General features: G+C 53.0%; 1 protein-coding gene across 1 annotated transcript; it reads right to left on the bottom strand.

Annotated features, from left to right (window-relative positions):
• Positions 1-1,676: 1,676 nt before the first annotated feature.
• On the bottom strand, positions 1,677-15,771 carry TOR3A (torsin family 3 member A). Its single transcript, XM_012444520.2, has 6 exons — positions 15,448-15,771; positions 14,789-14,902; positions 13,371-13,636; positions 11,501-11,679; positions 5,161-5,285; positions 1,677-4,128 (listed from the first exon to the last, which is right to left on the bottom strand). The coding sequence occupies exons 1-6, from the start codon at positions 15,710-15,712 to the stop codon at positions 3,878-3,880; spliced, it is 1,200 nt and encodes a 399-aa protein (XP_012299943.2). The 5' UTR covers positions 15,713-15,771; the 3' UTR covers positions 1,677-3,877.
• Between the last annotated feature and the right edge of the window lie 810 nt (positions 15,772-16,581).

The raw sequence follows: 16,581 nt of genomic DNA, 5'->3' as shown, positions 1-16,581 counted from the left end.
TATATTAAACACCTTGTGATATTGTGAGATAGTAAGAAATATGTGTTTGGTCTTCCCCGTTCCTGACACAAAGCTTCTAAAACCCTTAGAATTTCCTGAGGGATAGGGGTGAGAGGAACGTCTTTTGTTATTCACTGTTCTGTCAGCCTTACCTGAGTTTGTGCTAATGAAGTGACTTTTGGAGAATGGGGGGTGGTTGCCAGAGGCAACCATGTGATTAGAGGGTTGGAACTTCAGCCCCACCCCCGACCTCTGGGGAAAGGAGAGGCTGGAGATTGACAACAGCCAATTATTTAATCAATCCTGGATCTGTAATGAAGCCGCTGTAAAAACCCTGAATGATGGGTTTCAGAAAGCTTCTGGGTTGTGAACAAACGGAGATGCTGGGAGGGTGTCACTCCCTCGAGGGATGGGAGCTCTGTGCCACCCCCACCCTGACCCTATCCTAAGTTGTTTCCTTTATGATAGGCTAGTTATGAATTGTTTCCCTGAGTTCTGTGCAAGTTACCAAACTTAAGGAAAGGGGCTGTAGGCCAATCTGTAGCCAAGTCAGAAGTGTGGGTGACCTGGAGACCCACTACTTCCAATTGGTATCTGTAGTGGGGGAGTCTTGTGGGCTGAGCCCTTAACCTGTAGGGTCTGCACTAACTCCCAAGTAATGTCAGAATTGAAATGTAAGACCCCCAGTTAGTGTCGACAGATAACTGAACTGCTTGATGTGGAAAATCTCCACGTTTGGAGTAGAGGAAAAGCTTTGTTTTTACAGATGTAAAGCTCTGTGTCCTGAGTGTAACCACCCAATGGGTTTGCCCACCACCTAGACAGAGCCAGTTTATCAAGACAACTCATGCAGAGCTGGCTGTGCGGGCGACGGGAGTTTTATTATTACTCAAATCAGTCTCTCGGGGATCAGAGTTTTTAAGGATAATTTGGTGGGTAAAATCGTGGGGATTCGAAGCTGTTCTCTGCTGCTGAGTCAGTTCCTGTGTGGGGGGCACAGAACTGGTTGGCAGGTCCAGGGGTGCCATCTGGTTTTTAAAACTGAAAAACCTGAAAAGACAATCTCAAAAGGCAGGTCTTAGGTCCACAAGAATAACTGGGGAAGTTGTAAATCTTATGATCTCCAGAATAATGGCTGGTAAGAATTCTAGATCCTATCCTGACTTGGTAGCTGGTGGCCTTTCATTTGTTTTACAAGAAGGTTTAGCCTTTTGGGAAGGGCTGTTTAAACTGTGTACATGAAAATCCTTCCCAAAGCTAGTTTGCCCTATGCCCAGGACTGAACAAGGAGAGTTTAGAGGTTAGAAGCATGATGGGGTCAGTTGGGTCTGATGTCACTGTCATAATTTTCTGTTTATGATGTTTGCAAAAGTGTTTTCATGGGCACTTTATAAAGATGAAGTCGTGTCATCCTGCCACCCTGTGAGGTAGGTTCAGTTATGCTGGAGTGGACACTAAGGTTAAACTGCTCCCCCATGGTCTCCGTTAAGTGATGAAACCATGGCTCCAGCTAATGTGTTTGGAACCATAACATTCTGCTGCTTGTCTTGGTTCCCAAGGTGAGAGGTTCACATCTGCTGTGACACCAAACACAGCTGGCCAGTGCTAGAACTAATGCCTGCTGTTTTGTCTCGAAGACTTACCTTTAACTGGTGTATTCAGAGTGTGTTGAGCCTGGTGTGCCGTAGGATCGGGTGGCTTGCATCTTCCGGGATGCTCGAGACGGAAAGCCAGTGAGCCAGCAGCCAACACTGGCCCCCCCTGACTGTGCAGTCAGGCCGAGTTCACTTGTATCCCATGAGGGGTATGTAACTAAACCCTTTTTTATTGATTTGAATATTTGAGTACCTAATGTGGCTCAGGCTAGATACTTTCTAACCTCGAGGCAGTTGAGTAAATGAGCAAAATGAAGTGTTGAATGAGGGAGAGACAGAAGTGTTTCCATTTGTTAGAACTGAAAGAGGGTTGAGGAGGCTTTTATTTTTTTATTTTGAGATGGAATTTCGCTCGTCATCCAGACTGGAGTGCAATGGCGTGATCTCAGCTCACTTCAGTGACCGCCTCCCGGGTTCAAGTGATTGATTCTCCTGCTCAGCCTCTCCGGCAGCTGCAACTACAGGTGCGTGCCAGAAAACCTGGCCAATTTTTACATTTTTAGTAGAGATGGGGTTTTACCATGTTAGCCAGGCTGGTCTTGAACTTCTGATTTCAGGTGATTTCTGAGGAAGGCTTTAAGAAAGGACATGAGGTGACGACAAGTAGAAAAGACAAAAAAGGCTGGGTGTGGTGGCTCACGCCTGTAATCCCAGCACTTTGGAAGGCTGAGGCAGGACGACAGCTTGAGCCCAGGAGTTCCAGACTAGCCTGGGCAATATAGTGAGACCCTGATTCTATCTTTATATGTATATATGTCTGTGTGTATGTGTATATAATATAAAACACATAGAAAAAAAGACCTGTTATTCCAGAAGCATGGGAGAAGAACCAAGAAAAGGGGGAAAGCACATAATCAACACTGTGTGTAGGCACAATGCTACGTGTCTACATGGTGGCTTTTTTTTTTTTTTTGGAGACAGAGTCTCGCTCTGTTGCCCATGCTGGAGTGCAGTGGTGCAATCTTGGCTCAATGCAACCTTCGCCTCCCAAGTTCAAGCAATTCTCCTGCCTCAGCCTCCTGAATAGCTGGGATTACAGGTGCCTGCCACCACGCTCAGCTAATAATTTTTATATTTTTAGTAGAGACAGGGTTTCAACATGTTGGTCAGGCTGGTCTTGAACTCCTGATCTCAGATGATCCACCCTCCTCTGCCTCCCAAAGTGCTGGGATTACAGGCGTGAGCCAGCGCGCCTGGCCCACGATGCCATTTAATCCTCAGAAATGACTGCTTTTCTTTTTACAGCTGAGAGTTCAGGAGTGAACATTTTCATATGTAAGAGCAATATGCTGTCGAAGCCTCTTCAGTAGGAGGTTGGCATAACCCGGCTCCACCAATGTGGTCCCAAAGCAAACTGATGTAGACAGACAGGCAGACCAGTCACATACCTTGCCAGCTCCGTGCCAGTATCTGCCCTGTCTCTGCCAGGCCTCATTAGGATTATCCAGCATTTGAAATTCTGCTAGATCTTAGAAACAGTAAGAAAGTAGGCCAAGGATTTTAGAAAAATAGAAAATTTTAATCTTTACATATAACATGTCCAGACCCCTAATTGTTTTTAAAAAGTTTTTCCTCCCCTCCAAATCTGTAGAGCATAATAACTCTTGGCTCACACCGACATGATTTATAAAACATCTTCCTCTGCGCACTTTTCCCTTCAGCCTCAGGCTCTTGGCTGATCTGCTCACATCAGAAGCAGCTCGGCTTTCCTCTGGGAGTGCCAATTTGAAAGCCCCCCAGCCCGCAAACCTAGAGTCTACGCTCCACCTCCGGGTCACAGAACTTCATTCTCTCCTGCTCTGTAACCCAAGGACCCTACAGCCTCTGAGGCCCAACACCCATGCTCTTCCTTGTAGAAGAGCTAAGATGCTAAGGAGACCATAAGAAGCCCTTGGGATTTGTTGAGCAGCCACCTGGCCCACTTGCTTCAACCACATTCCATTTGGAATGTGTGTCTTTAAGGCACCAAGTGATGTCAAGAATTGGCTGTTTCTTTGAATCTAGCGATCCAAGTTCCTATCTCAGTGGGACCTCAAAAAAAAAAGGATTGGCTCTGCTTCTTATGTAAGGCCTACCTTTTACACACCAGTTGTGTGTTAATAACTGCTGGGTACCAGTCCGCGCTCCCTCAAACACCTCACAGTTCCAAACGGGGTGCTCCTACAGGTCCCAGGGTGCTGTTAGTGGAAGAAAGGCAGCTCCAGGAAGTCTCTGTCTAGCCTTCATGACAGAAAGTAGTTAATCCTCTGGGAAATGGACTTGCAGCCCTGGGAAGAAAAGAGCTGTTCCTCCTTGGGGACATAAACCATCATCTGGGCGATTTCATCCAGTGTCTCTTCTGTATACAGGAGCTCCTGGCTCAGGAAGGCATCCCGCGCACACAGCCTGACGTGACGGTACTCCAGTGGCAGGAAGGGGATGAAGTAGTCAATCAGGTTTTCCCTCACAAGACGGCTGTGGCTAAAGCCATTGTCTGAAATCAAGATCAGAGTTACATGGAGTCTGACCTGGGGCTGAACCTAGCTGAATTTGGGGGTGAGGGGAGGGGCGTTGCTGTGTGTTTCTTTTAAACAGGGTCTCACTCTGTCACCCAGGCTGCAGTGCAGTGGTGCTGTCTTGGCTTCCTGCACCCGCCACCTCCTGGTTTCAGGGGATCCTCCCATCCTAGCCTCTGAGTGAGTACTGGGACCACAGGTGCACACCACCACACCCAGCTAATTTTTGTATTTTTGTTTCAGACTGAGTCTAGGTTTGTCACCAGTCTGGAGTGCAGTGGCGCAATCTTGGCTCACTGAAACCTCTGTCTTTTGGGTTCAAGCAATTCTTGTGCCTCAGCCTCCCAGATTACAGGCACCTGCCAGCTAATTTTTTTATTTTTAGTAGCAACAGGGTTTCACCATGTTGGCCAGGATAGTCTTGATCTCCTGATCTCGTGATCTGCCCACCTTGGCCTCCCAAGGTGCTGGCATTACAGGCGTGAGACACGGTGGCACCTGGCCAACTTTTATATTTTTGGTAGAGACGGGGTTTCACCATGTTGGCCAGGCTGGTCTCGAACTCCTAGACTCAAGTGATCTGCCTGCCTCAGCCTCCCAAAGTGCTGGGACTACAGGTGTGAGCCTCAGCTGGGGTTTTAAGGTGTCCCCAAACCGAAGGGCTGGGCAAGGTTGGATCTCGCCTCAACTCCAGGAGTGCTGTCTGCAGTGTGTGTCAAGAACTCCACAGCTGTGTCTCCTTTAGGTAAAGTCTCCTAGTGAGACTCTTGGAGCTACTGCAAACTATTCTTTCCAAGCATTTCCAGAAAAGGAGCTCAGGCTTTCTTAGCACTTTTCCTGTGCCTACTATTGCAAGGTTGATGATATGAGATGATTATGGTCTGCCCTCTGTGGTGCCAAGTACCCTATGGGCCTCATAAACACACATTCCAACAAACACGTTAATTAACCCCAGCTGTGGCTCTAACCAGAGGCATATTTTTTTGTGTGGCTGTGTGTCAGTTACTTACCTCTGGTTTCCACAATCTCCGCCTGGAGGTGGGGCTCCAAGTGTTCCATCGTAATTTCTTCCCGGGACCATCCATCCTTGAGCAACTTTAGGACCACCTCATTGATGATATCGCCCCTGAGATTACTGAAGGAGACAAGAGCTTGTTAACCCATTTCTTTGTTATGTGACCACTGAAGCCAATGCGTGGGTGGCTGGAAGAATGGAGGCTGAGGGGCGTGAGCCTTCTCTCTCTTCCAGGAGACCTTGTCACAACTCCAAGGTCTGCACAGAAGACACTGTCCAGCTTGGCCACCCACTCTCTCTCGTTCCCTTTTGAGACACACTGAGACTGCTAGGTGCAGGGAGCATCAAGATGCTAAGAAGTGGCTCTTCCCCTTCCTTCTGTGTGGTCTGAGGGGCATCCATGTATTCAGTTCCAGGACAGTATGGCAAGCACTAATGGAGGAGTGACCAAGTTCTAAGGAGAAGGCTTCTGAGCAAACAAAGACCAAGTAGTAATCATCAGACACTTGGCAGGGAAGGGATGGGTCAGGCATGGATGCAGCAGAGGGCTTGCGGGGTTCAGGGGCTTAAGTTGCTTAGAGGAACCGGAGGAGCAGAGGCATAAAATGCTAGCCAAGGCTAGGGAGAGGAGGCCTTTGTCACGTACATGGATTTGAGCTTAGGGACCATGGAGAAGGGAGGGAAAGGAGGGTAAGAATTAGTTACAGAGGCGCAATTGAGAAACGCTATAATTGATGGACGTGAGAAGTGAAAGGAGGTCATCAAAGAACATGTTAGCCTCAAGCTGCTTGCTGTCCCCCTTAACAGAGGTGGAACATAGAAGGGTGGAAATGAAAGCTTGGTTTTACACACGTTTGAATGGTTTCTGCTTGCCTGTGCTCTCTCTCAGGTTGTGATACCACTGAATAACTGGAATGATGGGTCTGAAGCACAGAAAGAGATTTGGGCTAGAGACAGGAGGGAGAAAGGGGATAAGGAGAGAGGATGCAATCCAGCAGGGAAGCTGGGACGGAGGTAGTGGAGGCTTGAACCTGGGTGCACATCCTCCTCCGCCCGCCCCAGCCCAAGCATCCTCTTCCCCCACCTCCCCTCCCTGGGTTGCAGCCTCAGCCAGCTCCACCAGCTCCTTAAACAAACCAAAGCCTTGCCCATCTCCGCATCAGTGCACTCACACCTACCCCTGCTCTCTCTTTGAAGACAGAGTCTCACTCTGTCACCCAGACTGGAATACAATGGTATGATTTCAGCTCACTGCAGCCTCACCCTCCTCAGGCTCAGCTGATCCTCCCAGGTACATCCCAACATACCCAGCTTTTACTTTTGAGACATAGTTTCACTCTTGTTGCCCACGCTGGAGTGCAATGGCGTGATGTCTGCTCACTGCAGCCTCTGCCTCCCAGATTCAAGAGATTCTCCTGCCTCAGCCTCCCAAGGAGCTGGGATTATAGGCACACACCACCATGCCAGGTTAATTTTGTATTTTTAGTAGATACAGGGTTTCACCATGTTGGCCAGGCTGGTCTCGTACTCCTGACCTCAGGTGATCCGCCCGCCTCAGCCTCCCGAAGTGCTGGGATGAAAGGCGTGCCCAGCCCTAGTTTAATTTTTGTGTGGAGACAAGGTCTCACTATGTTCCCCGGGCTGGTCTCCAACTCCTTGGCTCAAGTGATCCTCCCACTTCAGCCTCCCAAAGTGTCGGGATGACGGACATGAGCCATAGTGCCCGGCCTCCCTTGCATTTTCCTCAGGTCCAGCAGAATGAGGGAGGCTCAAGGACAGGGAAAGCAGGTTAGGAGTGCAGATCCAGTATCTCCATCTCTTTCCCTCCTCACCCAGCTCTGAAAGCCCCATGACACCCACCGGCATATTAACTCAATGTCTTTGCTCATTTAGCCTATGACTGCATCCTGTGCACCAGGCTCCATGGGGGCTCCTGGGAAATGGGGAGCTGCCTGGTTCTCTCCCTCCCTGCCTCAACCATGGGGCAGAGGCTGAGGCTAGGCAGGCATCCTTCCCTGCCACGCAGGTAAGCTCAGACTGCCAGATTGTCTAGCCAGGTGCCTCCTCATAGGGGTAGGTGCCAATGTGCCTTTCACAACCAGAATTTACAGGAAGACAGCTCCCCACTGGAGGAGCCCGGCAGGAACAAAGGTGCTCAAGATCAGCCGCTCAGCCAGGCTTCCTCCAACACCTGCCCATAGGGAAGCTGCTCACAAGACTCTTCCACTTTGACTCTGCCGCTGCTGCAGGAAGGCCATCTATGCACACAGGAGCAGCCACAGTTGCAACAGCTGAGGCAAAACCCTGCTGCCACGGCATTAGCCCATCCTGCATTCCCCACAGGAGGCAGAGGCAGGTAGCACTGTTCACCCTGGCAGGGGCTGGAGAGCAGGATCCAGGGTGCTGTGAAGCCAACACCATGGTACTCCCTCACCCAGCCCCAGGGGCACAGACTCCAAGGCCTTCTCCATTCCCCTGTCAGCTGCTTGAGAGCAGGAAGCTGGCTTATTTATTTCTGTAACCCCAGTGCTTTGCACGCATCAGGCACTCAGCCTTTAGTAAATAAAAGGACATCTCCGCACCTGTGTCTGCACCATCTCCACCCTTCTCAATCTCTCCTGGTTTGTCCCACAGCCAAAGTCCCTTTTATTCCACCATTTTACAGGTTTTTATCTCACCCACCGACCCATAACTTGGGGCCCCTCTGTATGCACCGCCCCCCCATCATTTTCAGGACTGCCACTCTGGCACCAGCGTTTTATCTTTAGACAGACACTGTCTTCCTGGAACACCTCAATTCCCTTCCACAGGTCACTACTAGCCTGGGTCACTGGGAAATCTGCAGGGGCCAGAGGGCACCTGTCTCAACCAGCCCTCTCCCCTGGCCAACATCCACCAGCCCTTATCCCTAAGACCCCTTAAGTCTGGGGACTTAAGGCCTCGCCAGACAGAACTGCTTGTTGCTGTAACAAACCCCATGTTAACTGCTACGTGCTTCCTAAATAAAGAACAGACATAGACACATCATCTCTTTGAGCCTTAGTGTCCTCATTTATAAAACAAGGACTGGACCAATCTAAGCTGTCCTCTCGTGAATCAACAGGCAGCCAACAGACACACTGGGAGCTATGCTTCCATGAGTAAGTTCTATTTGTGTAGTTCTCTAATTTTTCAAACTCCTTTCTATCCTTTTCCTGACAACACCACAAAGGAAACAGGCTGTAATCACCCTTGTCACTTTACAGCTCCCATCGCAGAGTTCGACGTTCCTGTCCTGCCAGGTGACCCCGTGCCTGCAGCCTTCTGTATTTGGCAGACACAGGCGAAGTAGTTAATGTTACTTTCCTGGTGCCCAGCCACCAGACCCCAGATTCCCTAGCCCAGACAAAGGGAGCACCACACACACTCAACTCCCTGCTTCAGCTGCCACCTCCTCTCTTCTGCCACCAGGGGGAGGCCAGCAAAGCCACTGGCAACTCACTTCAAACGGCGGGTTTCGAATTTATTTCAGAATGAAACGGCTGCTCTTCACATAGTGTGACTTGGTCACTCTAGCAGTTTGAATCAGCTGTGCTTTTCTTTCACATCCAAGAATCCTTACTACAAAGGATGATTAATTGAAGCACATTACAGAAATCAAATCCAGAGATTCCAATGTCAACACAGTGTCTCCCCGAGACATCGCCAGCCCACCTGAGAGCCTCAGAGGGTGAGTCTGCGCCCTGGACAGCCTGGGACAGACTATGTCAGCCCAGCCTACGGCTGGAGGGGGGACCTGGCTCTCCAAGGCTGGGTACAGGCCCACACCACAGCCACTAGAACCCAACGACACATCTTTCATTTTTCCTTCACATCCTTGTCACAGTTATGCGTCCTCTTCCCTCAAGCTCAGAGACTCCTGGGGGACCTCCCCATCCTGCTGTGGCCTGGAGGAGTCTGGCAGGGCGGCTTTTCCGCAAGCCGGCCCCACCTGCAACCTGCAGACGATCACATGACCTCGCAAAGTCCACCGAGGCCGGGTCACTGGGGGAAAGGACAGGCGGCTGGCCAGGGGCTGGAGGGTGCTGCCATCGGGTCGATGGCCAAAATACAAAGGCTAATGTTTGCCTAGAGACTGCAGGGTCACCGGGTCACATTAGGCAATCGTGGCCTAGGTGAGGTTTTCCAAGCTGAGAAGTGGGAGAATCTGCCTGGCTGGCACCACTTGAGGCCAGCAGACCCCCGTCAGGGAAAGGGAGGAGGTCGACACACACACACACACACACACACACGAGAGATTCCTGCAGAAGGGAAAGGGAGGCCTAAGGCGGGGTCACCATGCTTCGCCCTGTGCCGTGGGAAGGACTGGCTTCCGCATGGGGGGTCAGAGGGTCCCGTGGACGTCCCCACCCAGGGCTCAGGTGCAGAAGCTATAGAGCACCCAGGTGACTCCTCTGTTCGGGCTCGTCTGCATGCTGCAGCCTCCACCTGACTCATTGCAACAGAAGATTTAAGCCTGGCTGCCTCCCCAGGTGGAAATAAACAGTACAGAATGTGGGCATAAGAACTAATTTGAAGAACTGACTATCCACACTTCCTCGTTCTGGCCACTCAAATCACACAAGAGGTTTCTCTCTCCTCTTAATCAACCTGGGCGCCCCGCATTCTAAGCCTCCACAGCTTTACCTACAAACCAGGAAGGGCTTCCCATCACCACACAGAAATTCCAACCCAGCAACAGTTTAAACCTGTTTCACTTCTTTTGAGACGCAGTTTCGCTCTTGTTGCCCAGGCTGGAGTGCAATGGCGCTATCTCAGCTCACTGCAACCTCCACCTCCTGGGTTCAAGTGATTCTCCTCCCTCTCGAGTAGCTGGGATTACAGGCATGCGCCACAGTACCCAGCTAATTTTTGTAATTTTAGTAAAGACAGGGTTTTGACATGTTGGCCAGGCTGGTCTCGAGCTCCTGACCTCAGGATCCACCTGCCTCGGCCTCTCAAAATGCTGGGATTACAGGTGTGAGCCACTGCACCTGGCCCATTTCACTTCTAGTGAATCCACACTGAAGATCTGCCCTCCACTGCTCACCCCTTCACCCACCACACTCCCCAAGCTAGGATGAAAATCAGCATCCCTCACCCCCACCACCAACTTCCTCATCCTGCACCCTGCAGCTTGGGAAAACTCCCCAGCAAGCAAGTGCTGGCCTAAGGAAGGCGAGGGCGGAGTGGAGTTGGGAAGGGACCACTTGGTTTGACTTCTACCGACGCTCAAGCTGTTGTGAAACCTTCAAATTGGGTCAACAAGGGCCCACACTCGACCTGTAACAGACACAGGACTCCCCCAGTTGGAGCCTCCACAAAAAGATCAGGTTGGACAAGTTATTTCTAAGTTGGCCTCCCACAAAGACATGTCAACAAAAGCACAGCAGCTGCAGTGCAGTGATGAAGAGACTGGGTCCTGCGTGGCAGCACCACAACCGAACTACAGGTACTCAGAGGAAGCACGTTTCTCTCCACACGTATACCCTGGATTTTAAGCCAGTGACGACTTCTCACGATCAGAGAAGAAACAGACCCTCCCAGGCTGGAGGAAGAAATGGCCATGTTGGACTTGATGGGAGACTATGCCATTCTCTAACCAGGCTTGCCTTGGGAATTTGTTTCAAAGAATCTGTCACCCAGATTGGAGTGCAGTGGCCCAATCTCGGCTCACTGCAACCCTTATCTCGTGGATTCAAGCGATTCTCCCACCTCAGCCGCCCGAGTAGCTGGGACTACATAGGTAGAAGTCACCATGCCCAAACTTTTTTTTTTTTGAGATGGAGTCTCACTGTCACCCAGGCTGGACTGCAGTGGCGCGATCTTAGCTCACAGGAACCTCCACCTCCCAGGCTCAAGAAATTCTCCTGCCCTAGCCTCCCAAGTAGCTGGGACTACAGGCTCACACCACCATGCCCGGCTAATTTTTGTATTTTTGGTAGAGAGGGGGTTTCACCATATTGGTCAGGGTGGTCTTGAACTCCTGACTTCGTGATCCACCCGTCTCGGCCTCCCAAAGTGCTGAGATTACAGGCGTCAGCCACTGGGCCCAGCCAAATTTTCATATTTTTTGTAGAGACGGCGTTTCACCACATTGCCCAGTCTGGTCTCAAACTCCTGGACTCAAGGGACCTGCCCGCCTTGGCCTCCCAAAGTGCTGAGATTACAGGCATGAGCCACCATTTCTGTACTGGAGTTTGTGCTGGTTTTTCTTGAGGAAAAGGTTCTGAACCTGGGGACGCGTGGAAGCCTCCACTGCCAGCTAGTATCCTCCCGTCCCCCAGCCCCCTTGACCACTGTTCCCCAGAACCCACCTGAGAAACAGAAAGATAGTCCATGGAGACTCGGCCCTGTCATCCTCAGGGGCCCGGCGTTCTAAGTGTGGCCCAAGGACCTCCAGCAGCCCTGGGTGCAGCTTCTCAGCCTCATCGAAGATGAACAGCGTCTGACGGCAGAGCTGCTGCGTCTCCCGGATCTGGCCCTTCAGCTGCTCCTGCAAGGGATATAGAGAGCAGCTGGGGAACTGGCCACGCCTTCCACCTCCAGCCTTGCGGGCATGGCTCCCCTGGGCATGTGCAATGGACCTCCTGGGGCTGGGTTTCACCCTGGGAACCTATCAGAGCCAAGCTGTGGGGGCGGGCCTAGGATATTTGCATCTGATCAGCTTCCCAGGTGATTCTCATGCAAGCTGGGGGTTGAAAGCTAAACACAGTGGAGCCAGCCTGCCCTGAACTCCAGGTGCAGAGCGCCCACTGGCAGCCTGGCTGGGCTGAGATCTCAAGGGAGCAAGCCCGCTGAAGCACTTTCTGGGTCCAACCAACCTTCAACTTGGCTCCCGAAAGGGGCTGTGGTGGGTTCCTTGCCCCAGGCAAGACAGTAAACCCTCAAGTGAAAAGACGGTTCTTTGCAATGTTCATCAAAACGGGCAAGGAATATATTATTTAGAGCCAGCTCCCACCCCAGGGCCCACACTCCCTGTCTACTGGGTGCACCTGTGTGGGGGAAGGCTCGTAGTGTAAGGGTGTGCCATGCCAGTTTTCATAGTGGGGATGCTGGGGTCACAGCAGTTTTGCCACAGTCTAAGCCAGATAGCTCATCCTGGAAAGGCCCAGCTCCACCTGCCCCTGCCCTCCAAAGCCATATGGAAACTGCCAGGAGACGGGGGCAAGTCTCTGTCCTCTAATGCTGACAGAATCTTCCCAGGTGAGCACATTCCAAATATTAGAACAGAAAGCCAAAGCCAGGTGCAGTCCCCTGTCAGGCTCAAAGGGGTTCGGTCCTCTGGCGGTACGTTTTCAATACTACATGTCTGAATTAGAAGAAACCCAAAATAGCAAAATAGCCAAGGAAATTTCTGTCCATCCACTCGCTGGTATATGATAAGCCCATATGGGAAGACATGGAAAATCTGTAAGCTAGGACAGGCCTGTTTTTTAAAAAGACAGGATACGCAACTTTCTGTCCAGCGTAGTCACAATGACATAAAAGAGCGTGGACAAAGGTTCACACCAAAGGCAGCACATAAAATGTGAACTCTCCTTAGCTGACATGGGTGTGTCCATGCGGAGAGACTGGGAGTTTTTGCTTTTCTGTTTTTTTGTTTTATTTTGAGTTGGAGTCTCGCTCTGTCACCCAGGCTGGAGTGCAGTGGCACGATCTCGGCTCACCACAGCCTCTGCCTCCTGGGTTCAAGCTATTCTCCTGTCTCAGCCTCCTGAGTAGCTGGGACTACAGGCGAGTGCCACCACCCCTGACTAATTTTTGTATTTTTAGTACAGATAGTGTTTCACTATGTCGGCCAGGCTGGTCTTGAACTCCTGATCTCATGATTCACCCACTTTGGACTCCCAAAGTACTGGGATTACAGGCGTGAGCCACAGCGCCTGGCCCCTGCCTCTCTCTGTTCTACACTGCCTGTGACATTTCACTACTTCCCCAACAAAAATCAACATGCAGCATCCGGCCTCTGGAGGGTGGCTGTTCAGGGGACAGAGCAGGGAGTGGTGTCTGGAACGCCAGTCACCTCCAGAAGCTCACGGCCCTGAGTGACTCTGTCTGTAACAGGTTCTGCCACCTGTCCCCAACTCACCAGGCTTCTCCAGAGCCTACTACCTTGCAAGGAAGGGCTGGCATGAGGGTCTCCCCCGAGCACAGAGGCCTCACCCCAGCCCTGGTGGGCCTTACCTTGTACAGGTCCACATACTTGGGGTGAGGAAAGTGGATCGTGGCAATGAACATCCTGACACAGTCGCTCCTCAGCCCGTCCCGATACAGGTTCTCTGCCAGCATCCTCGCCACGAAGTTCTTCCCTGTGCCAGACCAGCCGTGGAACGACAGAGCAAGGGCCTTGTCTGGCTGGGGTGTCTCTAGGTAGCCCCTCACTGTACTTAGAACCAGCTGCCGGACCAAATGCTGGCCATGCAGCCGCACATTCAGGTCCCACTCTAAGCCTAAGGGCAGGAAAGAGGCAGTCACAGTGAGAGGCACACACAGGTCCATCCCCCACAACAGCCAGCAGCCCAGAAACCAAGCCACTCAATCTCTCTCAGGTGGGATCAGTTACTCCTCCTGTTTGGCCTTAGAGTAAGAAGCCAGAGGACAGATCTTGCTGTAGACGGGATTCAAGGACTACTTTCTTTTCTTTTCTTTTGAGATGGAGTCCCGCTCTGTCGCCCAGGCTGGAGTGTAATGGCACAATCTTGGCTCACCGCAACCTCCACCTGCCGGGTTCAAGCGATTCTCCTGCCTCAGCCTCCTGAGTAGCTGGGATTACAGGCGCCCACCACCATGCCTGGCTAATTTTTGTATTTTTAGCAGAGACGAGGTTTCACCATATTGACCAGGCTGGTCTCAAATTCTTGACCTCAGGTGATCTGACCACCTTGGCCTCCCAAAGTGCTGGGATTACAGGGGTGAGCCACCACACCCAGCCTCGAGGGCTACTTTCTGGAGTTTCAGAAATCAAGATGGGACTCAGGGAGAGGGTGGCATCACCCTTCCTGAGGATCCTGCAGATACCCAGAACAGTTGGCACAGAAGTCTGGGGAGGAACCCTGTCCCCCATGTCCTGAGGCTGCTCCCATCGTGTGGTTTCAGGTCTCCGTTTTATGGAGAAGCCTGATATTATTCATTCTCATTCAATTCAGCCAACACTTGAGAGCATCTCTGGGGTGCAAAGTTCTCTGCTAGGCCTAACTTCCTCTCAGCCAGGAGGCTGCAGGATTTGGAGACAGGGCTAGCAGAAGCAGAGGAAAACCTGTTTAGACAGGGGACACGCGGTGGTAATGAGGGGCCTGTCCGACACCTGGCAGTGCTCCCTCCTCCCAGCTCAGCTGAGTGTCGCTTGTTCATGGCATTCCCATGGATCCTCAAGATCCACGAAACAGCTCAGTTTGCCTGGGGTATTAAGCTAGAGGCTCAAATCCCCGAGTGCCATCTTGACTCAAGTATTTGGTATTCCAAAACTTCAGTCGGACTGTGACAGTTCCTGCTTGTGCGGAGGCTGGGCAGGATGACGAAAGGTCCCTTGCATCCAACCATTTCCCCTGGACAGCCTCCCTCCCCACAGATCCCCAGCCCCTTAAAGCCAAGCGGGGTCCAACCTGTAAAGTTGTTGGAGATTCTGCAATCCCCACTGGGGCAGCAGCCTCGGAAGCTGCAGTACCACGTGGTCAGGAGATCCAGGTACCGCTGGCCCAACAGGGGAAGGCGCCGGCCTGGAAAAGGAGGAGCCGTGAGACCGAGAGGAGACCATCCGGTGCGCGACAGTGATGAGGCAACCTTGCCACACGATTTGTCAGGGACAGAGCGACACCCAGAACTCAGATCCCAACGCCCAGCCCGGGCTCGGCCCACTGTCGGCCCTCAAGTCCTGCGTCCGAAAGCAGCAGGGGAGAAGGCAGTCACCAGGCGTGTCCACAGCGGACGTTCCCTAGAGCTGTCAGGAGCAGCACCTTCGAATGACGCCAGGGTGGGCTGGGAGGCGGCACAGGCGGTGCAAGCGAGTCTGGGAGGAGCGGGGATGGGGGAGGCGGGGGCGGGCGGCCGGGCCCCAGGGGGTGTGCCGGGGCCGCGGGTGGGGCCGGGCGGTGTCCGGCTCCCGGCTCCGCGGAGATTGCCGCGCCCACAGCCGGTACCTGGGGCCGCGCGGAGCGGGACTGCGGGCCGAGACGTCGCCCGGGGCAGGAGCGAGGCGACCACAGCCGCGCCCGGATGGCATCCTGCTCCACAGCGAATGGCGGCCGCGGGCACGGGGTCTTACCCGGGGACCCCGCGGCTGCCTCCTCGTCCTCGTCACAGTCGTCGGGCCACACCTGGCGGCTGAAGAGCGTCCAGTACCGCTTGGAGAGGGCGGCGGCCGCCCTCAGCTGCTCCTTCAGGCGCTGGAAGCCCGGCCAGGCCCAGGCCGAGCGCGGCTCCTCGGTCTCCTCCCACGGCCTCGAAGCGCCGCTGGGCTCGGACGCGCCCGGGAGCGGCAGCAGCAGCAGGACAAAGAGCCAGAGTGGGCACCGCGGGCCGCGAAGCATGGCGGGCCCCGGGCTGCAGGCCCCTCCGGCCGCGGGGCTCGCCGGCTTCACTTACGGCCGGGGGTGGGGGGACTGGAGTGGGGGGCGGGCGTGAGCCCGGGATTGGTGTTGCTGTGGCGACCGGAGGGCCGGGCAGAGCGCGCACTGGCAGCCTCCGCACACGTGACCCCGGCCGGAACCTGAAACCCTGGCTGTGGTCGCGAAAGGCGGCCCCAAGACCCACTTCAGGCCGAGTGCAACTAACCGGCTTCCCGGAAGCAGTTTATTCTGGGTCGTGACTGGTTGCAAAGAAGGTGAAATCAGGCTTTGAAATGACCACTGTCAGTCACTCCGCCAGGACTTTCGGACGGCTCTGGTGGCCCATCAGAGGCCTACGGAATAAGGACACTCATGCTCTGCCTCGCGTCTGCCGCTCAACTTCCCGCCAACCTGTTAGACGAAGGAGGGAAACCGTCTCAGCCAGGAGCGGTAGGCGGACCAGGGGAGTCAGCTGAGTGGAGAAGAGGCCCTGGGAAGAAGGGCGCAGCTGGGTGCCTGTCCCCGGCCAAGGTTGCCCTGGCTCATCCGCAGAGGGAAATGAAACCGCAACCGAGTCCAAGAAAAGAAAGAGGAAGCTGATTGATGGGCTCCAGTCTGGAGGTGTTTGGATTTTTGAAACCCCCGAGTCATGGGTAAATCATAAGATTTACCGAGATCGCGCCACTGCACTCCAGAATGGCGACAGAGCAAGACTCTGTCTCCAAATAAATAAACAAATAAATATGGCTAAGTACTGTGTGCACTTTCCTGGCTAGGTTTGCAACTTTGAAGTGCTGTGACTGAGCAGCCCATCCGACACCGCTGGCAAAAGACTACAGCGCTCTTCTCCA

This window comes from Aotus nancymaae, unplaced genomic scaffold, assembly GCF_030222135.1.
Source record: "Aotus nancymaae isolate 86718 unplaced genomic scaffold, 86718_ANA_hifiasm-v0.15.2.pri h1tg000108l, whole genome shotgun sequence".
NCBI lineage: Eukaryota > Metazoa > Chordata > Mammalia > Primates > Aotidae > Aotus > Aotus nancymaae.
Note: the sequence above shows the minus strand (reverse complement) of the source record. Positions and strands in the feature narration are given on the sequence as shown.

Coding starts and splice junctions, on each gene's coding strand:
- TOR3A (XM_012444520.2), bottom strand. CDS start 15,712: ATGCTTCGCGGCCCGCGGTGCCCACTCTGGCTCTTTGTCCTGCTGCTG. Junction 14,903..15,447: donor GGCAGCCGCGGGGTCCCCGG/GTAAGACCCCGT, acceptor CTCCTTTTCCAG/GCCGGCGCCTTCCCCTGTTG. Junction 5,286..11,500: donor ACTATCTTTCTGTTTCTCAG/GTGGGTTCTGGG, acceptor TGTCTCCTTCAG/TAATCTCAGGGGCGATATCA.